This window comes from Homalodisca vitripennis, chromosome 8, assembly GCF_021130785.1.
Source record: "Homalodisca vitripennis isolate AUS2020 chromosome 8, UT_GWSS_2.1, whole genome shotgun sequence".
Classification (NCBI taxonomy): Eukaryota; Metazoa; Arthropoda; class Insecta; order Hemiptera; family Cicadellidae; genus Homalodisca; species Homalodisca vitripennis.
In genome coordinates this window covers 124,169,267-124,192,257 of record NC_060214.1, presented here as the reverse complement: position 1 = coordinate 124,192,257, position 22,991 = coordinate 124,169,267, and the positions used below count along the sequence as shown (strand labels likewise).

At 31.6% G+C, this 22,991-nt stretch overlaps 1 protein-coding gene across 2 annotated transcripts; it reads right to left on the bottom strand.

Annotated features, from left to right (window-relative positions):
• Nucleotides 1-4,684: 4,684 nt before the first annotated feature.
• LOC124368002 (hatching enzyme 1.2-like) lies at nt 4,685-15,785 on the bottom strand. 2 transcript variants are annotated; one of them, XM_046825268.1, is made up of 6 exons: nt 15,642-15,785; nt 14,824-14,982; nt 13,500-13,676; nt 11,660-11,968; nt 9,453-9,586; nt 4,685-4,886 (listed from the first exon to the last, which is right to left on the bottom strand). In XM_046825268.1, exons 2-6 carry the CDS (start codon nt 14,954-14,956, stop codon nt 4,794-4,796), a joined length of 846 nt encoding a protein of 281 aa, XP_046681224.1. In that variant the 5' UTR covers nt 14,957-14,982; nt 15,642-15,785; the 3' UTR covers nt 4,685-4,793. The 2 variants fall into 2 exon arrangements, with proteins under 2 accessions (XP_046681224.1, XP_046681225.1); XM_046825269.1 differs by having other exon boundaries at nt 15,638-15,658.
• Between the last annotated feature and the right edge of the window lie 7,206 nt (nt 15,786-22,991).

The following is a 22,991-nucleotide window of genomic DNA, read 5'->3' as shown; positions in this document are numbered from 1 at the left end:
TTTGCCAATCTCACTTGTATAGATAAGACTACATTACAATAGTGAACAATGTATTTTAAGCCAGTTGCAAACTATCACACTTTGACAGATATTGATGGTGTAAATTCAGTCAGTAGCATAAATATATATGGTTTCCACTTCTATTTTATTTGCCAATTCCTTGTATAGATAAGACTACATTACAATAGTGAACATGTATTTTAAGCCAGTTGCAAACTATCACTCTTTGACAGATATTGGATGGTGTAAATTCAGTCAGTAGCATAAATATATATGGTTTCCACTTCTATTTTTATTTGCCAATTCCTTGTATAGATAAGACTACATTACAATAGTAGAACATGTATTTTAAGCCAGTTGCAAACTATCACTCTTTGACAGATATTGATGGTGTAAATTCAGTCAGTAGCATAAATATATATGGTTTCCACTTCTATTTTATTTGCCAATTCCTTGTATAGATAAGGGACTACATTACAATAGTGAACATGTATTTTAAGCCAGTTGCAAACTATCACTCTTTGACAGATATTGATGGTGTAAATTCAGTCTCAGTAGCATAAATATATATGGTTTCCACATTCTATTTTATTTGCCAATTTCCTTGTATAGATAAGACTACATTACAATTAGTGAACATGTATTTTAAGCCAGTTGCAAACTATCACTCTTTGACAGATATTGGATGGTGTAAATTCAGTCAGTAGCATAAATATATATGGTTTCCACTTCTATTTTATTTGCCAATTCCTTGTATAGATAAGACTAAACATTACAATAAGTGAACATGTATTTTAAGCCAGTTGCAAACTATCAATCTTTGACAGATATTGATGGTGTAAATTCAGTCAGTAGCATAAATATATATGGTTTCCACTTCTATTTTATTTGCCCTAATTCCTTGTATAGATAAGACTACATTACAATAGTGAACATGTATTTTAAGCCAGTTTGCAAACTATCACTCTTTGACAGATATTGATGATGGTGTAAATTCAGTCAGTAGCATAAATATATATGGTTTCCACTTCTATTTTATTTGCCAATTCCTTGTATAGATAAGACTAAATTACAATAGTGAACATGTATTTTAAGCCAGTTTGCAAACTATCACTCTTTGACAGATATTGATGGTGTAAATTCAGTCAGTAGCATAAATATATATGGTTTCCACTTCTATTTTATTTGCCAATTCCTTGTATAGATAAGACTACATTACAATAGTGAACATGTATTTTAAGCCAGTTGCAAACTATCACTCTTTGACAGATATTGATGGTGTTTAAATTCAGTCAGTAGCATAAATATATATGGTTTCCACTTCTATTTTATTTGCCAATTCCTTGTATAGATAAGACTACATTACAATAGTGAACATGTATTTTAAGCCAGTTGCAAACTATCACTCTTTGACAGATATTGATGGTGTAAATTCAGTCAGTAGCATAAATATATATGGTTTCCACTTCTATTTTATTTGCCAATTCCTTGTATAGATAAGACTACATTACAATAGTGAACATGTATTTTAAGCCAGTTGCAAACTATCACTCTTTGACAGATATTGATGGTGTAAATTCAGTCAGTAGCATAAATATATATGGTTTCCACTTCTATTTTATTTGCCAATTCCTTGTATAGATAAGACTACATTACAATAGTGAACATGTATTTTAAGTCAGCAGTTTATTTTTGGAAATACGATAAAATACCTTGGAATCAGTCACAATGACATTGATAAGTTGGTATTTTAATATTAGTAGAAGGTTATAAGCAGCAAAAACATAAGTATAAATTCACTTTAAAAATGATGAATGTAACAAATAAAACTATAGGAACAGAGTTGTGTTGATGTGCAGTTGAAAGATTGACAAGTTCACTTTATATAAGTTTATTGGATCTTTCAGGACTTGATATAATAAGAAAAATTGAAATAAATGTAACCACTCCACATTCACACCGTTACAATCACACGTTTTAGAATGACTGACATCACTAATGACATCACGGGCAAATGATGACATCTTTGAGGTGCTTTTAGTAACGTATTTCAAAATATGGAACCGAATTTGAACCTATGGATTTACGCCAGTGTCTCTATATTGGAAACGAGAGTGGTGATTTAGTAGATATAGGTCCTGTAAGCAATTGTATGATTCTTCTAATAAATAAAGAAAATAAAAATACTAAATAAAATTAGATTTGTATAACTTAATTGGGTTATTTTACTTTACTGGATGACTTAATTGAGCCGGAGAGGGCTACAGTTAGAAAGTTGTATTAATAAGTCTGCGCAAAAACATTTTCTTAAAAAAGCGCTATTTTCTTAATCAAAGCATTCAGATTTTTAATTTAAGAGTGAGATTTCATCGTTAAGCTTATACAGAAATTTCTTTTTACAAAAACAACTTCCGATACTATATTATTGATACCTTTTTAACGCTAATTTCATTGCGTAAATTCAACAGTGTACCTAGAAAATTACGCCAGCTCTAGACAAGTTTTCTATCGCTGATTTAGGAAAAAGTTTTCGCTCATATCTGCCAGATAATAACTAGCCTAAAACCTAGCTTAACTCCTAATATATATATATATATATATATATATATATATATATATATATATACCGGGTGAGTTTTTTAAAGTGATCCAATAGCTAACTTTTTTATTACACAACTTAGCATCACACTTAAAATTTGGAACTTGCTCAATTTTAAGTGTCACTCAGGAATACACTTTCAAATTATTTGAATAAGGCCACCATTTTCCAATATGGCGGCCAACTTTAAAATATTTTATGGAACACCCTGTATTTTATGTTGTTTTTAGATTCTACTTTACAAAATAAGACATTTTTGCCTTAGAGAGTTTTTCACTACCTCTAATGGTTCAGGAGCTACGTGGACTGGAAGTTGTCATCATCAGTCCGAAAAAATCTGAAAATTTCCAGTTATCATATCACATATATATTATATGTGATATAATATATATATATATATATATATAATATTTATTATATGTATAGTTTTATGTATATATATATATATATATATATATATATATATATATATATATATATATATATAAAACGTACCTAGTTTGCGAAAAAGAAGAATAAACACTTATATTTAACCACAGCAGGACACAAATAATAATAATACGAATATTACACTCCAAAAATATTTAAAATTTAAACATTATTACACGATACAGATCACTAATACCTTTTGAATAATTTATAACACATAATTACTGTTCAGTAGAATTTCGATGGAAAAAAGCGCGTACCAAATATTATTTACATTAAAACTATTCCGGCCAGTGGCGTATTTCGAGTTTTGCCACCTAGGGGCTAGCGGCTATCTGCCAACCCTTGTTTGGTTAACAGACGAAAGTTTTATTAAAACATACTAGGTACATACATTATAAGTTGACATTAATTTAATTGTGTTATATTTTTTATCATTTATTAATTATAGTATTGTATTTTAATTTAACAACACTGCAATATGGTTAATTTTACAATTCTATACGAACTAATATATTTGAGTCGTCAGTATCAATAGCTGGTAAGTCTAATATCCGAAAATTATATCTCCGCTGAACAGTGCATTAAGCAAGGAAATTCAAAAATTTGAAATTTTATGTTTACATAGAAATATATCTCTTGAAATACGTAGATACATGATAGTTTATGGAGATTTAAAATACTTTTTGGACGTTTTGGCTTTTTAAGTTCATTTGGGAAACAAAGTAAATGTAGACATTCTATAGCAAAATCTTCTGGTAAAGAAAGATCTTTCCTATAAAAACTGTCTCCATTTTTACAGTGGTCAGTTAGTGTCTTTGCTCGGTTCTTCTTTTTCCCTAAAGATGAAAAACTCAAAAATCTAGCTCCGCTTTTCATACGCAACAATAATATTTTCCAATTCATTAGAGAGGGTGTCTAATATTGCATAACACGTGTGTATTTATTGTTCTCTCTGTCTAGAAGTTTTATTTCAACTTCTACAGTCTCCTCATGTCGGAGCTTTCGTGTTCTCTTTTTCTTGACTTCATCTTCATACATTCATACATAAATTTTCGACTTTTTCAGAGCTCCATTTTCATAAATATCGAATTCTTTACATAAGAGAACAATCTACTAATATACACTGATAATGATCCATACATTAGTACTACGTTTGAAAAGTTGGTTTCAGATGACAGCAGCTTTTTACTATCAGTATTAAATCTGTTCAGAAGATCTCCCCAGAGAATTAAGAAAATGCAATTTGGGCTTAAATTCGTGTAGTTGCTTTTTCTGTTTCTTTTTAAACAAATTTTTAGGGCTCACATTACTTCTTTCTAATATCCATTTAATGCCTTGCAAGCGTCATCTCTTACTGACCAACATGTGTTTTTATAGCTTTTTTTTATTTGAGTTGTATTCCTTTATTCGCGTATCAACGGAAACAACACTAATTATGCCACATAATGAACTATACAGTACAGACTAAGGTTGAGAGTCCAACTTTATAATATATTGTATAGAACAGTACGGTAGCCTAGACATACAAAACATTAATGTTTCTTAAAGCCTTTGGCATCCTGGGCGACAGCCTCTATAGCCCACTCTCTAAATACGCCACTTATTCCGGCTAACATCAAACGCGGAACTTGGAAGATGGAAATACAATGAAAATAACTAAAATTTCTTTATTATAACCTATATAACGACCAAAAATACCACTACTGCTATTTACTATTTTGGTCAAATTTTACAATATTTAATTTTTGTGCTCCGTCCTTGGTTAGCCTGAAGTTCTGCAGCCATACATGATGTTGAGTTTTGCCACATCTCCTGGGCTCAAACTAAACCGCTGACCTATTTGTACTCCTGCTTTCTGTAAAAATAGTAATCAACTTAACATTAATAATTATTAGCCATTTTGTAGTTAAATACAACATCTAAAAAATATACGTAAAACATTATCCGATAATATATTCATATAATAACCTAATTTGTTCAGACAAAAACCAGTAAATTTACTGTTTATGTAGAGAAATATTTGAAATATATTGCAATAAAACACTTATAATAATAACACATATCTTAAAATACAATATATCTATTTATATGAAACTAGATGGGTGTCAAATCATTTATAGCCGAGTATCAGAAGGCCAATTTGCATTGTGTAGGCATAAATTTAGTTTTTCTTGAAATTAATTTCAAGAATCTCCTAAAAAAGAAGTCGATAAAATTGGTATAGTGTTAAAATACGAAAATATAGCTTTTATCTGACCATATTAATGTAAGGTTGCCACACTTAACATCAAAAAACAGGCACAGTAAATTATTAAATGACATACATAAAGGCCGTGACCGTGTTGATAGTCAGCCTCTTTCTACATTTGTCTCACTCTAATATTAATTTAATTTGCATTTTTTACTGTACATTTTAGTAAAATAAAATATTAGCATATAATATTAAATAAATAATCGTTTCACATTTTCAACCATATTATACCTTCATTTTAATTTACACTAATACTAGAACGGATAAAAATCGAGAAGAAATTTCTATATCGATTTCAGGATAATCCTTAGTGTGTGATAATACATTGTAAATTGGCTTTTGGTTCCTATACTATTACCAAAACCAGTAATGCACGTGGAGGAGGCATGATGTGTGGTTTGTCATTAACCCCATTCATTGATTACATGAATATATGACCATTCATACAGGCAAGTAATGAACTGGTAGTTGATCATATTCAGTCCATAGATTGTAATTATGAGAGATTGACTATTCTATATGTTCTGTCATATTATGCTCACCGCTGTTTATGTTTACTCTCTTAGGATACGTTTTTCAGTTTTGAATTACTCGTTTGATATCATGGAGAAAACAAACATATTAATTGATTTAAGATTGTTTTCAGCTTTTGGCCAATTTAAAATTACATAAAAATAAACCAAAATTTCCTCTTGAAAGCTCCTTTGACCTCATTGAGAAAACAAAAAATAAAAGAAAAAAATAACACCAAATGTAAGCATTATTCGATCAAACAAATTCATATTGAAATATACGTATTCAAGAAAATTTTCAATACTAAAAACCATCTACAGACCTCACTAGTGTTGCCAAGGAAAATATCTGAACTAATAATAATAATAATAATCCTTCCTAAATAGTTTCTGAGAAACAGAAATATTTTGAATTTAATAATAAATTTAAATCCCAGCGTAAGATTATGGCGATAGGTTCCCCATTATTTGGATTTAATCACATATAAATAAATACATAATGTCTGACCAGAAGAAATACAGTAATATATTACTCTGTCACTATAGATATGTAGGCAACACCGTCGTTCTACTTAATGGTAATGTCTGACACTTAGATCCTTTGTTTAAAATTTAAACGATATTGCCTCCAATCCGCTTAAATATTTAAACAGACACATCAATCATTAGATTAAATTACATTAAAATACAAAACCAATATTTTATACATATTATTATGAGGCCTTTCGATATCCAAGATACCTTCATCAGACACATCACAAAAATGAAGGTATCTTGGATATCGAAAGGCCTCACAATAATATGTATTAAATATTGGTTTTGTATTTTAATGTAATTTAACAGTGACCAATATAAGCTCCATCTACAGCACATCAATCATTAGGTTTTCAGATCACATGCTTTACAAAACCCACAATAGTTTTAAATATAATATTTACTAAAGACATACAATATGAAAGTATGAGAGGAAAGACACCAATTCTCAATAGTATTAAGATTAGGTGAATTTCCAAGTCAATCCAGAAGGGTATTATTATTATTCCTTACGTATTTCATCATAGCCTCTTATACGTTGAACGAAACTCATCTTGTTGAAACATTGAAGTCCCTTCGGTCGGGACTTTGTCAAGCTCTACAGCTAAGCGTTGCCCCAGCAATACCACTTCCGGTGTATATAAAACAGCCCCAGGAAATCTTAATGGTGGGATGTTAAACTGTTAAACTGGATGTAAAATGTCTTGCAGAAAGTTATTCATTTACTGCCTTTCAAACGAATTTCGATTGCAGACTACGACCAAGGAAGTGAATCTCATCAGAAAATAAAACTTTTCTCCAATCTTCTGCGCTCCAGTGAGCGTATTTTCTGCTCAGTTTATTCGTTTTCCCATCATAAGTTGTCATATGTTGTTTCGTCTGAGGTCTCACGCCTCTTATTTCTCCTTCTACGAATCATTTACGAACCGTTGAGTCTAGATCAGTTACTCCAGCCTTTCGAAATGTTGCTGGAGGTCATAACTTGTTTTTCTAGGATGAAGTTTGCTACCACGCAAAAGATATGCTTTATCTGGAGGAGTAGTCTTCCGTTTCTTCCACATTTTCCATTCCGCTGCACTTCAACGGAACTGTTACCTCTTTTTTGTCTAATTATTTTGTTTACAGCACCCAAACTTACACAACACTCTTTGCAATGTTCCTCTGAGTCAACGATTTAAACTCACTAAGTGTTATGATCTCTTATATTTTGCTAGGTGTGGTATTCATGTCAATAAATAGCTTAGCCTGCTTGCACAGTTTTGACAAAATCAATGAAAATAACGTATACATAACCTAAGATTAATACTATAGATATGTAATACTAATGTGTAAACACAAAACACGTGTTTATAACGGTCAGGTTTGGGTATTACACTATTGTCTTGTATAAAACACGTAACAGAATTTGCGGAGCAGGTACAAACGTATGAAAACTGAATTTTGTCCTCTGTTTATATTAATTCGCCCAATACTGTAACTTGTTCCGATTGCCATAGTTTTTGAATCGGGCAGAGAGGCAGGTCGTTTAGACAAGGGTGTAAAGAGCATTTCCCGAAACATAAAAAAAAAAAAATACATCGTTCACTCAAAATTTGATGGGTTTGAACTACGCAATAAATTTAAATAATGACAATCTACAATTCTTACCCTAAGTCGCAAATCAACAAAGTAAACACGCTCGTATAATACAAAATGTATGAGCATGTTTAAAAGATTTCACTACGTAATTAATGGTAAATGAGAAGCTACAAATCAGCACCTATTATTTCTTTAACACAAATTAAAATGTAAAATTTTAGTACACGTCTGCATATGCAACAAATATTGGATTAGTCCAAAATATTATTTTTATACATAAGGTGGCTTTGGTAGGAAGGGTCAACTTAATTAGAATTTAGAGTATAGCTTCATCTCACCTTTTTTACTGCAGCGTCTGGTATTTGGCACTGTCTCAGACTTGACTCTTGGAGTCTAGAGTCATGTTAGAGTATAGCTTCAGCTCACCTTCCTTTTACTGCAGCGTCTGGTATTTGGCACTGTCTCAGACTTGACTCTTGGAGTCTGGAAGTCATGTTAGAGTATAGCTTCAGCTCACCTTCCTTTTATTGCAGTGCCTGGTATTTGGCACTGTCTCAGACTTGACTCTTGGAGTCTGGAGTCATGTTAGAGTATAGCTTCAGCTCACCTTCCTTTTACTGCAGCGTCTGGTATTTGGCACTGTCTCAGACTTGACTCTTTCTGGAGTCATGTTAGAGTATAGCTTCAGCTCACCTTCCTTTTATTGCAGTGCCTGGGTTTTAGCACTGTCTCAGACTTGACTCTTGGTGTCTGGAGTCATTTTAGAGTATAGCTTCAGCTCACCTTCATTTTACTGCAGCGTCTGGTATTTGGCACTGTCTCAGACTTGACTCTTGGAGTCTGGAGTCATTTTAGAGTATAGCTTCAGCTCACCTTCCTTTTATTGCAGTGTCTGGTATTTGGCACTGTCTCAGACTTGACTCTTGGAGTCTGGAGTCATATTCGTCTAAAGAGATCTAGTAACTTCCAAAAAGGTCGGCGACAATGAAACTAAAAACGTAGCTTTACATCATTTCTCCACCGTACTTAGAGATCGTGGCAGAAACATCTTAGTGCAGTCAATTGTGCACTGATGAGACAACGAGATTTCCACTTCATCTATTTATAGGTGTCTCTGATGTCGAACAGATGTAAAGGTTTCGTCACTGACTCACAATCTCTGCACACAAGCATGACTCCGGACTCCAGTAGTCCTGTTTGAGAAACCTTCAGATAACAGAATCTGCAATAAAACTGAAAATAAATTCATCATTCAAATATTATTTTTAATTTTGAATATTCATTTTTAAATTTATTGGAGACGCAATATACATTTATGATAAGTCATTCAAGTTCTTCGTTATGTTCTTTTCCATTTACACATATATTACTGTTTTTACTCATGTTTATAACTGTAGTTCAATAATATTAAAAGCTAGTAGCCAGATAGTGTACGTAATAGTTTATTGTCAACCTAGGCACGTTATCTGACCAACACAGGTCAAAAATAGTTTTTATATTAATCCAGTAAGATGATTTAAATCTAATTTCATATTTTTAAACTCACCAAGGGGGTGATGGTGGGTTGCATGTTACGACTGAAAGCGTGTGAGCTGTAGTGCATGATGCTACTGTAGTCGTATGGTACACCGAAGCTGGAAGTGGTGGAAGGGAGAAACTTACAAAAGTTACGCTTGTGCCCTGCAAAGCAAATCAGTGGCAGAGTTTAAGAATTAATCTGATAAATAGATCACTAGGGCATAAATTATACATTATGCTACTTTATTTGTATAGTACACTGAAGCTGGAAGTGTGTGGTAACAGACATACTTACTAAAATTACGCTTGTATTATATGTAGAAATGAAGAGCGTGACAAATTTAAAGTACATAGCTAAAGGATGCAGGAACAACTTTCTCATAATATCAGCCTGTTTGAAACAATCCTTCAAATCAAGGAGAAATGTTTTTCAACGCTCTAACTGAATCCCTAAGAGGATTTTCGTGAAAACCTTAGCAATTTCCTCCAGATACTGGCTAATGGAGAGTCCAGCCTACTCATCGAAGAGTTTGTTCAATGGAGGACACACAAATTTGTAGAAAAACAAACACATTAATAATTTGTTACTTAAACCTGTATTCCTGTATTACCTTTGTTCTGTTCTCCAAGAATTTGTGGAATAAGGACATATTCTAGTCTAATTTATTCTTTACAAATTATTCATTAAAAATTTACAAAAATAGAGTGTTTGTGTTAGGATAGTTAGGCTACATGTTTTAATACGCAAATATTTGAAACAGTGTATTGAATTTGATTACAGTTTTATTTATTCTACTATGCTCTCGTTTCAATCATGATCACTATTCCATTAATGTAAATATATTTACCAACGTATCATGCTAACTGAAAGACAGAAATTTATTTTTTCCCACTATTTTGGGAGTTTTTCCTTTCGAAAAACTTGCAAGAAAGACAAAGTTTCACAGTTTGCGAGTAATACTAAAAACTACCTTTGCCTTTTTTAAAGAAACCTTATAAGCAAACCCTTTAAAAACTGTTATACTGGACAATTCTTTAACGTTTATCTATAACTACCACATAGCATCTGCACGCAATCAGTTCAACTGTATTGGCAGATAGTTTTATTGAGAGTTAGTTAACAATGAGTCGATGTAATTAGACCGAAAAATTCACATAAGACAATTAAAATGTATACCAGTGAAATATTAATTTTTATGTGATTGTTATTAACTATGCTAACACTATAATCCTGCTGTAAGATTAGTAATAATGACGAGAACATTATATTAAAATACATATTGGTGTTAATAATCTACAAAGCAATAACTGCAATTTGAAATAGAACTGTGCTCTCACAGCATAACATTGCATGTATAAATATACTGCCTGATATAAAATACTGCTTGAAGTTCATTTCTATTTGGTAATTTATTCTTGCCTTACCTAATGTTTATTAAATATACATGAATATATATATATATATATATATATATATATATATATATATATATATATAGCTAGTAAATTTTATTGTTTTCGATTAAAATAACCCTTTATTTATTATTAGGCTCTTGGAATGCTGTGAAAGTCGGTCCTGTCTAAAATAAATTAATACTTTCCTAAATTTCAGGTCTTCTGACACAAGCGAGTCATAAAACGAAATAACGACGAAATCATGAGTTTATTTAAGTATTTAACGGCATGATCAAACTCCCTGTTCGATAGTTTGATAGAGGGATTGATAGTACGACATTGGCGAATCTTTGATGTAGCTGCTTTGTTACTTACATTCGTCCCCCCGTACAGGTATACCAAGTCCGTCAGTTGGATACCATGTTTACTTTCAAGGGATACAATTTTAACATTTCAACCAGATGATTTGTCCTTTAATGTGTTGGCGAGGATGAAACCGTAGCTATAACCACGTTAACAGATCTTTTGAGACTTACTCACCTTCAGAGTCAACATTTTATAATAGAAATACGAAACGCACAATAGCTAGCTGCAGCTATCTGCCTAGGCTACAAAACGGGTAAAATTTTGCACCCTAGTAAAAACAAACGTTACAATGCACAGACTGTTTGTTGAAAATTTCTTAAGAGCATCATTCTCACATTGTGTCGTTATGTGACTGATGGTATCATTGGGTTGAAGAACATTGATAGTTATTGACAGGAAAAAATGTACATGAATTAAAAAATTAACAAATTAAGTAAATATTGATAAGATAGAGATAAATTGATAGCGATATACCTTCCTTGATATTCTGCCAGTTTATCTGAACATATTGATCTCTGTTAGAGGCGCTCTGCTGATGGTAGAGGCCGAGAGTGTGGAGTAGCTCGTGCATTATGACCCCGTGCCTCATACACCGAGGCCGGGCCAAGTTCACGTGCTGTCTGTTCCCCTTACGTCCTACAGGCGAATAGCAGCCTGGTTTCGTCCTGTTGTCCTGTATAATCACGTAGTCTATATCCCCCCTGTGCCGAGGTCTGAAGCTGATGCAGGTGTTCCTTATAATCTCGTTCATTGCGTGATAGATAATCCTTTTTTGCGAAATGTCTGAAAAGAAAATTATATTCGATGACATGTAAAGCACTGAAAGATTTTAGCTGAACCGCGAATATATACAGTGGTTACTGAAAAGGGTCTACATAATGTTTACTTTTACACCAAAGATATTGTCTTTCTTGGAGTAGGTACTTGTTGCATTACCTAACAGTTACATCTGTGTTAGTATTATTTTAACTATGTAAATAAAAAAATGCACTCTTGAACTGGTTCTGTTTGACAAAAATAAAATAAGACTTCTTGAGTTTTAACATTAGGGGTTATGCTTGAATCAGTAACGTTTTGACAGTAATCTTCTGGAAGAGTCGGTTAAAATTAAATGTGGACTGCAAAACATCAGGTGATTGTTGTAAAAAAAGTAATTTCTAAGTCTCATTTGAGCTTTGTAGAAAGTGATATGAAGGAATTACACAATCCATGTGTTATACGCTCTATAATTTCTACAATGTATGTACCCTCAATGTCTGCAATAATTTTTAAAGATAGACTTTAGAAATTTAAGAAGAACCTTTGAAGAAATTACTACAACCCATGTTTAAAAGTCATTTTTGTAACTGTAATTTCCATTTAACCTTGCAGTATGAGAGTCCTGTAAAATGTACTTTAAAGTTTGTAAGAACATATAAATGTATAAGTTTTATTGGATTTTATTTAAAGTTCAATAAATTTTAGTTCATTTCCGATATATTCTTTTGGACAGACGGAAATGAAATTTTTTGAACCTTTGGAGTGATAAATGTGCTTCATTAACGCTCATCAAACTATATACTTTTAATACCTACTATAGTTTTAAAAGTTCCATGATTTATATCATGGAAAATTAATATTTATTCGACAATGTATTTACATTCGGTGTGAAAAGCAATATTTTAGAGTTTTATATTTTGTTAAACCTTTTAGAGAGTGTGCCATAACATTTCATTTCCAACTCTTTAAATAAAAAATCAAAGAATATTTTTCTCTCTATTGAATTTGTATGGATACAAATATGATGTATTTATAATAATATCAATATTATAACAATATTAATGTTAATACTGTTTAAAATTAAAATTTATTTTAAGTTAAACATTGTACCTATCTTGCCCTCCTTTATTATTGCTTTAGTCAACGAGAAAATCTTCAAAAAAATCACTCACATTGGTTTTAAAATAAAGTAATGGGTGTTCCCATTAACTAATTTTATCAATGTCACAGGAGATATATTAATGTATTATAGTCACAAGCTATCTTTCATTGAAAATACTTGTTCAATTGATCGAATTTTGATATTATAATGCTGAAAATTACAGTCCTTCGCAGGGAGTTATATATAAAATACTTTAGGCTAATATTTTGTTAACCTTTTTGTAAGAAAGTGATATAAACAAATAAAGTGTCGCATGATTAGTACAATCTTTAACTCAAAATAAATGGTAGTTTTATACACTATTTCCATTAACCGTCATAAAAGATTTCCTTATAGTAACAGGAAATGCGTATTTAATTTTATAAATGCGTAAAGTAATTCTGCGGAACTCACTAAACTCTGGACTGAAGACAAACGGAACTACTCCACGCGGCCAGCGGTAACTGGTATCGAGGAGACCGTTCCGGTGCTGGTAATCTTCACCGTCCTCCTCGATGTCCCCCTCAAACTGTCCGCTTAGTTCCCAGATATTCTGCTGCGGGTCAGGATTCCACTCGTCCGTCCACTCGGCTAATTTGCAGAAAAACAAATAATTTACACCTATTGACTTTTAAGCTTCACCAGTTTATTTATCCAAGATGCTTAACAGTATCTCCCTGAAGACTTTTTATATAATTATGTAGGTTACACGTATATCATTTTCAAGTCCACAGTAATATTTGCTACTATTATAACATTTTGTCATAAGGTGTTTTTACAAATCTACGTAAAAATATATGGTTACTCTGAAATAATCTCGTTGCCACCCTGCTACACATTTTACCAATACAATAATTATCAATAACGCTCAGCTAAATCCCATATAGTGACATTCACCATCACCAACATCGGTGTTGACTATGTAGAAAAATGCTTAAATAAAAACCTACATAGGTACACATTTAATAAATTTTATTTACCTTGAAAATCTCTTCAACAATAATTAAAAATCACTAAAACTTGAAAAATACACTGATAAACTCATTTTTCAGGAACGCACTTTTGCAACCCTTACTTGCCTGTGACGAAACGCTTCGTTTTCAAGCAAGGAGAATAAATATTTTAAATCCATTAAGCACCTACAACATGCTCTTTTTTCTATTATATCATACTATAGTATTCAGTATAATCATAATATATCTATATATAATATATCAGCGATTAATATATTAATATTAATACAAAGGGTGTAAATTAAGTCCTGGGTATATTCCAAACGGATTGAGATATCCATGTAAAATCTTTACCTTACTTATTTAAATATTTTTTGGTGGATAAAGTATTACTACCATTTCAAAGGGGTGAAGAAGGGGGTAACTTTAAATTTTAAAACTTAAAACCCTATCATGTGACATGTATTTTAAAAACCTCTTCAATAAAAACGGTATGACATGAATAAAATATCTCTAAGACGTATCTAGCAAAAGCAATCGGCAAATTTTAAAAGAAGGGGTTGCAATTTGAAAACTACAATTTACCCCCTTTCGACAAGTGGATGGGGTATTTTTTCCTTCTAAATATCTAAAAAGTATTAGAACATTTATAGTGAATATTGTAAATAGATATCTCAATCCGTTCGAAATATATCCAGGCGTATTATGAAAAATAAATTTACACCCTGTATATTATTTAACTCAAATTAATGATTTCTAAACTTTGCCTAATAAATATTCCTTACCACCTTTCTCAGTTTCACTTCTCTCCTCATCAAGATTTAAGTCAGAATATTCCTTGAACTCTTCTGCTACTTCCAATGATCTGGATGAGCAAAAGGAGACACCGACGAGGAATGACAGCAGAATGAGCATCATTGCTCAACAGCTTTGATGGACCTTAGCTTTAGATGGAAAATTTAAAAGACAATATCATTATCATATTTATTGCTAGTTATACAAACATGCTACATATTTAAATAGAAAAAAATAATGCATTCAGATAACGATATAGAATGTAAGAACATAACATCCACAAAAACAAGATTTGAAAATTGCTATGAATTTTTAAAAATACTTGAAAAGAAAATCAGACCATTATTTATGTAAATGCCTACAGTAAAAAGCAAGAAATATTGAATCGCAACCAAAGTCAGGATCCAGTGTGTATTTTGAACTGTAGATTTGTGTGCTTAGGAGCGTATCAGATGTTTAAACTTGTATTTCTCCCTGACAGATATGTTATTGCTACTGTAAGGAAAATTTATTTTTTTTAATAGTTACCAGATCAGGTGGAAAGTTTGTGATGGTAAATTGGAGATTGCAGTAATTGATTGAAATGCAAATTGAGAACACCTTCCTAAACCCGGTTTAGTTGTTTTAGAAAATAGTCCTTAAGTATATGTAAGTATATATATAATTATATGTAAAAATTACAGTACTACCTTTAATTATTAAATTATAAATAGTTTAATACTGTATAAGTTATATATCTATATTTTTAGTATTTTACTAAGTATTCAAATTTTAAATAAAAGCTATTATTAAAAACTAAAATACTTGCAGTTAAACTGTGTTTGCTCTTGTTTTTAAACAACTGAAAGTATCTGCCAGCAAGCTGTACTGAAAGAGAGAGAACAAATTAAGATTATACGTTTATAAGATTACCAAAGGATTTGCATAATAGTGAGCAGAAACAATACGAGTGGTGCAGATAACAGTTATGTTTTCACGGTATACAGGGTCGCATTAAATAGTAGAATGGCAAGGTAAACACGGTTCCTTCCATTAGGCATATTTTGATATAACGCTATCGTTGTACATGAACAAGATAACAATGCTAATATTATTCAATAATACAATTGTCAAAGAATAACCTTTATTTTACTGCTTGTATTTTCTAAGAGCAAGATTAGAGTACACCACAACACGTGTCATGTAACAGGTTCGCTGAGATTCACTGGAACATTTCATTACTAACAGATAGAAAGTTCATTCAGCAAATAAATAGTTACACTTCCCGGCAAAATTATACGCTTGAACAACACTCAAAAACATTTAAATGGTGGAATATGCGAAATCATAGCTCAATATTCTCTTTGTATATTTTGAAGCTTCATGAAGCCCAAAGATGAAATTTCTCTCCAAATTTTTCCAAATAAGGCATTAATAGTTTTGTTCGTATAATTAAGGTTCTTAATAGAGTGTAGGTCTAAATAATAACAGTTTACACACCAAAGCACAATAAAATTATGCTGGATGTGTTGGGATAGTGAATCTACATATGTTCCTGTGTCACATATTAACTTTTTTTAGGTTGATATTGATTTTATTTGCAAATTTATTGATTCTCTTATTTTATCACATGAATTTTTCAACATGTGAGAATTTAAAAAAAAAATAGAAAACTTAGCCAATCCCCATGGAGTGGCATTCACCTTTACTGAAGTCTGCGATCCTCATTCAGAAATGAAGCTTTATGCATAATTTAAAATCTATAGGTTATTATTTTCGAGTTATTATGTGGAGAGACAGACTGACAGAAAGGACAGGCCGCAAGATATGTAGGCTTTGCTAACACTAAGCCAATAATATTGTTATTGGCAATAAAGTGTTTTAATTTGCACTACATGTAATACTGCCAATACGAATACAGTACGAGAAGAAACGCTTTAAAACATTACAGAGGGGCATCTCTTATCAAGCTATTTTCAAGCTTGACACACGATATATGATCATTAGTACGGGATGATATTATCAATTATGTTTGTCAAAGAAATAATCCTTCATTGTTGCATAATTGCATTGAATTACTTAGTTGTATGTTTGATGAAATAAACTGGGTTGTATCGAAATTTTGAAAGTACTATCTTGAAAAATTTTTCATATTCAGGAAAGTAATTATCCTAGTTTTTAGCCATCTTCAATCAACAGGTTTTGAACTGAAGATGCCTATAATACATGTCCGTCTGTACACAGGCGATCAAGGCGATGCTTGATCAGCTAACGACCAATATGACCAACAGTGATTAATATGGCCTTTTGTATTAGATGCTGTTAAAATTATCAGGGAATGAAGTAATAGTTCTATACGTTTAAATAAGTGTATTCTTCAATAAGGTCTTTCATTTTGTCGCATAAATAACCTTTAAAATTATTGTAGAAATACATATATTGTATATCTTATGCTATCAACTGGCACGTGCATGGTTGGGAGTGTATAAAGATTTCTTCATAAAAAATTACTAAATGAGAAAGAATGGAGGTTTAAAATAAAAATAATGACAAAGTAGATTAAAATTTTGACCCCAACAGATGTGTAAGACCGAGGAAGATATCCGTCTATCATTAGGTTAGATCCTCGTGACTAACATAGGATTATCATGTAGGTAGATTGGTGCTAAATTCTCTTAATGCCAGTCTTGTTAATGAAAAGCTTAATATTTATATCGTGTATTGTAAAAAAAACTAATATGCTTGGTCAAAGAGTAAAGAAACAGGGGTTACTATCTGTACAGTAATATAATAAATAGAACTAAGCATAACTTGTTTTAACTAAAACAAAAATAATAATATTAATTCTTGTTCCTCTCTTTTACCTATGGGTAACAAGAGAATATGTAAGTTCAGCCTTGCATTTCCTAAAATCATTACAATTTTTTAAGTAAGGAGGAAAATATATAAACTCTGTTTAAGAAAATATCTTTTATCGTTTCGACATGGTCGTTTCTATTTCTTGAAGAATAATTATGAGTAGCGTTATTCGTGACAATTTGGAGATGGATATCGTTAGTAGATGGAAAGGCATTGAATCATATAAAACGATGGGAAAGTCAGGGTAAATTACGTGGGATTATTTTGACGAAAGACGTTTCTACGGGACTGCGAAAAATTTAGTTTAAAACAAACTAATCCTGATGGCTCTTTTCTGTTGACGAAAAATGTATGGATCTTCGGCGCTTTCAGATACCCAAATAAGCAAGCTTCTAATTCTAAGAATTCTAAAGGGGTTTTCTAAACCCTATTAGATTGTATGGACAATTTTACTAGCATGTTTTAAAGGACACGCGTTAAAGATGTAAAGGATATTAGTCTACGGTGAAAGTGTAAGAAACATTAACGAGGAAGTATTTAATTTCAGAATCAAAAATGTCATCAAGAGTTTCCAAGATACTACCAGCACTACGTGATATGTACTAATGGTCAGTTCAGAAACTGTTTACCGCTGTTATTTTGGCATATGTAATACATATTACTATGAATATCTCTCCTTTATCGGTCTGTTCTTTGAACAGACATCTCCCAAAACTTTCGCACTCTATATATCCGATAACGTCACTTGAAAGTCATGGTTCTGCATAAATAAAATAGTGGAATGAAACCGGAAAGTATCCTTTGAAAGACATTCCAGATCTTCGTTTATCGGAGCTTAATCTACAATATTCACAATACAATTTTAATGTTCTACGTTTTAGTGTTACTTATTACTGAGTTTAGATTATTTAATTTTAGGTTAGTAGTAATGGAAGATTCTAATTTGGATCCTTTTAGCATTATTACATAAATTTTTGGAAAATTTGGTTCTACTTTATTAATTAACTCTAGTTTTTTTGCACAGAAACGTAAAGTTTGAGTTATTTTGTTTATTAAGGAACTTTCCAATGATTTTTATTATATTATTTGCATGGGTTGCAATTAGTTCATTGTTGTAACTGAAAGCAATACTAACTTCTTAACTTCTTCCATAACTTCTGTTTAATAAGAATATAATATAATTTAGAGTATTTTCCATGAAAACACAATATAAAATTTTAGATAAAATACAGTTTTTTTCAACTATTAGTTATTTTAAGAAATTTTATATTATTCCATATGACAAAAAGTGTCATTTTGAGAGATTTAAATAATCTCCATGCACGTCAATACAAGAACACGTAATAGGTATTAAACCAGGAGCGCAATTGGCAACGCTTATTAGACGTACCGAATGCAAGCTAGACAGAGCGTAATATATGCAGATCATTAATATCAGTTGCCAGATGGTGTATTTCCTCACAATAATATCTTCATTGGCTGTGCGGTAACAAAGTGATAACTGGGGGGGGGAGTAGTGAAAGATTTTCATTGACGTCTGTTAGTCTGCACAATATGTCGAGGAAAGAAGTAGAAATATTTTTAAATGTTCAAGAAAATATCTAAAAAAGAATATTTTACTATAAATATTTTGTGGCTTGTATACTGGAGTATTTGGCCATTTATAAGTTAAAATTTTATCTGCGATATCTCTAATTATTGCTCAATAAATATATTTCTCTTTATTATATTGAATAATGACTCCCGTTTTTTTAATTTGCGTAATGTGTCTCCAAATTATGAGCCAACTTTGCTACAACTCTTCATTATGGCAGTATTCCAAATTTGCAAGGATATCATGACTGTGGCCAACGTTATTGTATTTGTAACACATATATCACCTTTTATATGCCATTTATGTCAGTGCCTGTCCACTGACAATCTATTCCATTGTCAGTGGCAAACTGTCACACTTTGACAGATATTGATGGTGTAAATTCAGTAAGTAGCATAAATATATATATATATATATATATATATATATATATATATATATATATATAGTTTCCACTTCTATTTTATTTGCCAATTTCTTGTATAGATAAGACTAAATTACAATAGTGAACATCTATTTTAAGCCAGCAGTTTATTTTTGGAAATACGATCAAAACCTTGGAATCTGTCACAATAACATTGATAAGTTGGTATTTTAATATTAGTAGAAGGTTATACGCAGCAAAAACATAAGTATAAATTCACTTTAACAGATGAATGTAACAAATGATGGATGCTTATAGAGATTCTTAATTGGAACCTATTTTTTTGAAGAGAGAGAGAGAGAGAGAGAGAGAGAGAGAGAGAGAGAGAGAGAGAGAGAGAGAGAGAGAGAGAGAGAGAGAGAGAGAGAGAGAGAGAGAGAGAGAGAGAGAGAGAGAGAGAGAGAGAGAGGGAGAGAGTGAGAGAGAGGGCGAGAGGGAGAGAGGGAGAGAGAGAGAGAGGGAGAGGGAGAGGGAGAGGGAGATGGAGAGGGAGAGGGAGAGGGAGAGGGAGAGGGAGAGGGAGAGGGAGAGGAGAGGGAGAGGGAGAGGGAGAGGGAGAGGGAGAGAGAGAGAGAGAGAGAGAGAGAGAGAGAGAGAGAGAGAGAGAGAGAGAGAGAGAGAGAAATTGATAAATTGATAAATTATTTATTTAACCTGCCCTGGTTTAGACCAACGGTCCACTCTTACACCAGAACAGGCAGAAAAATATACAGAAAATTACAACACATACATTACAGTTGCGGGTTTTGTCTTACTATTGCTGCTAAATACAAATATATTATGTAGCAGATATTACTACACCCTAAATACATTTCATATTACAAGTTCGATCGCTTTTTTGTCTAATCTCAACACGCTGTTTTCTATTATTGTACAACTCTAAAAATCCTAAAATCAATACAGTTTTGCTTATTTTATCACTAATTATACACTTGCAACACATACACATCATAGAGGAAAAATTATTTGCCGTTAACTATTACACGATTATCTATTCACTATATCAATATTATCTTACAAAAGTTATGATGTTGCTGCAATTACATTCAGCTGACAGTTATATCACCGATAACAATCGATCACTATTTCTAAACATGCATATCTTACATAACTCAGGAATTACAATTTTTAAATTATTTTTCTTTTTATTAGTTCTCATATCTTAGTAACAATAAATCTTTTACTTTACCAGCAAATATGTGTTCTTTTTCAATTCTCTTTATACCACTATCCAGACTATTCAACAATCTTATTGATGTCACTAAAAACGATTTTGTGTACGTGACAGTCCTGTGAATTGGAAACTGAAACATCTCATAGCCAAATCTGGTTGCTCTTAAATGGACATTGTGCATTACATTATAACATTCAAATAAATATTCTGATTTTTTTATATTTTAAAATCTTAAAAGCTAAATTTAGTACACTAAATTCCCTTCTTTCCTGTACTTTTAGCCATTTCATTTGTTTATAGTACGCTGTTACATGCTCATCGTATTTCAAGTTATATATATATAACGTATGCAAGCATTCTGAGCTTTTTGCAATTGATTCTTTAGTACACTGTTAATATCACAGTAGGCTGCAATTCCGTAATCAATTATAGGAAACACTAAAGCCGAAACTAGTTGCTTTCTTACATCCAAAGAAGGTCTAAAACGTAAACGTCTAAATTGATATAAACATTGATATATCCTTTTAGTGACATAATTAACTTGATTATTCCAAGACAATGAATCACTGAGCCTTAGATCTAAGTTAATAACATCTCTTTATAGTCTTTATAGTGTAATAGCTTAATAGTCTGCTCGCCAATTTTTATCGGAGCTATGTTATTGTGTAAAATATTGTTTATTAGTCTAGAAGATCCAATTAAAATTGGTTTACATTTGGTTATATTTAGGTTCAAGCCATATCTCTACACGAAAAGTACATAGTCATAAGGTCAATATTAAGATGGTTCGTAATTGTATGATTCAATTTATCTACGTCACAATGAATATATAGTTGCATGTTATCCGCATAAATCATCGTATTACTAAACAATATATTATCACTTATCCTATTTATATACAAACTAAACAAAAGGGCTGACAACGTAGAGCCTTGTGGAACACCAACAGAATTAACTCTCCAATCAGAGGTTGCTCCACCTTGCGTCTTTACTCTTTGCATTCTATCAGACAAATAGGATTCAAACCATTCGATAGATGCATTGCCAAAATTTTAAGATTTCAAAATGGACATTAGCAGTAAATGATTGACATAGTCGAAAGCACAACTGAAATCCAACAACATAAGTACAGTTAGACGTTTATTGTCAATAGCTCTTCTAATATCGTCTGTAACTTTAATTAGGGCTGTTTGTGTACTCTAAAAATTTCTGTAACCTGACTGGTATTTAAACATTATGTTATTTCTATTAACAAATTCATTTAATTGATAATATACTAACTTATCAAGTAACTTGCCCAGTACACACAATATATTTATTGGTCTAAAATGACTACATTGTACAGAATTGGCTACTTTAGGCAAAGGCAAGATATTGACTTTTTTCCATTCATTGGGATAAACACTATTACTAATGGAGTAATTAAAAATGTGACATAGCACATGCACTATTTCCTTGAAAATTAACTTAAGAAATTTAACTTGAACCCCATCTGGACCAACTGCATTTGATGAGATTGTATTAAAAGCACGAAAAATCTGTTCCTTTGAAAACTCACAAAAATTAAACGTTTGTTCGTTAGGTTTACTTAGGCTCTCATAGTACTCAATGAGGTTCAAGTTAAAATTATTTTGAACTCCACAAAAATAATCATCCAAATTATCAAGATTAATCATAGGCTCAATTACCCTATCGGTTTGTTTACCAACACCTTGATTTCTAATAATATCCCACATTGTTTTATTTCTACCCTCAGAAAAAATCAATGACTGAAAATAGCGGTTTCGTTTGTCTCTCAATAATCGTTTAACATTATTTCTCAGTACTCTGTACCTTTCCCATATATTAACATTTCTTGTTCTAACGTAATGTCCATACAAAATATCTATCTCAGTCATCATATTTTTTACAGCAGTATCCAGCCAAGGGCAAACATGCCTCTTTTTTTGTATTCTCCTTTCCGGAGCATACTTATTAAATAAAACATTAAGATTATTAACAAGTATTTTTAATTTATCGTCAATAGATCTTTGTTCATACAAATCATTCCATTGTACATTAGCACATTCGGCTTTAAGCTCCTTAATATTAATATTCTTAAAATCTCTAACTAAATTTGTACACATAT

Excerpts from the sequence above, each read along its gene's own strand:
- LOC124368002 (XM_046825268.1), bottom strand. The coding sequence starts at position 14,956 with ATGATGCTCATTCTGCTGTCATTCCTCGTCGGTGTCTCCTTTTGCTCA. Across the intron at positions 11,969-13,499 it reads TGTCTTCAGTCCAGAGTTTA|ACATTTCGCAAAAAAGGATT; the intron begins GTGAGTTCCGCA and ends TTTTCTTTTCAG. Across the intron at positions 4,887-9,452 it reads AACCCACCATCACCCCCTTG|AAAGCAGGAGTACAAATAGG; the intron begins GTGAGTTTAAAA and ends CTATTTTTACAG.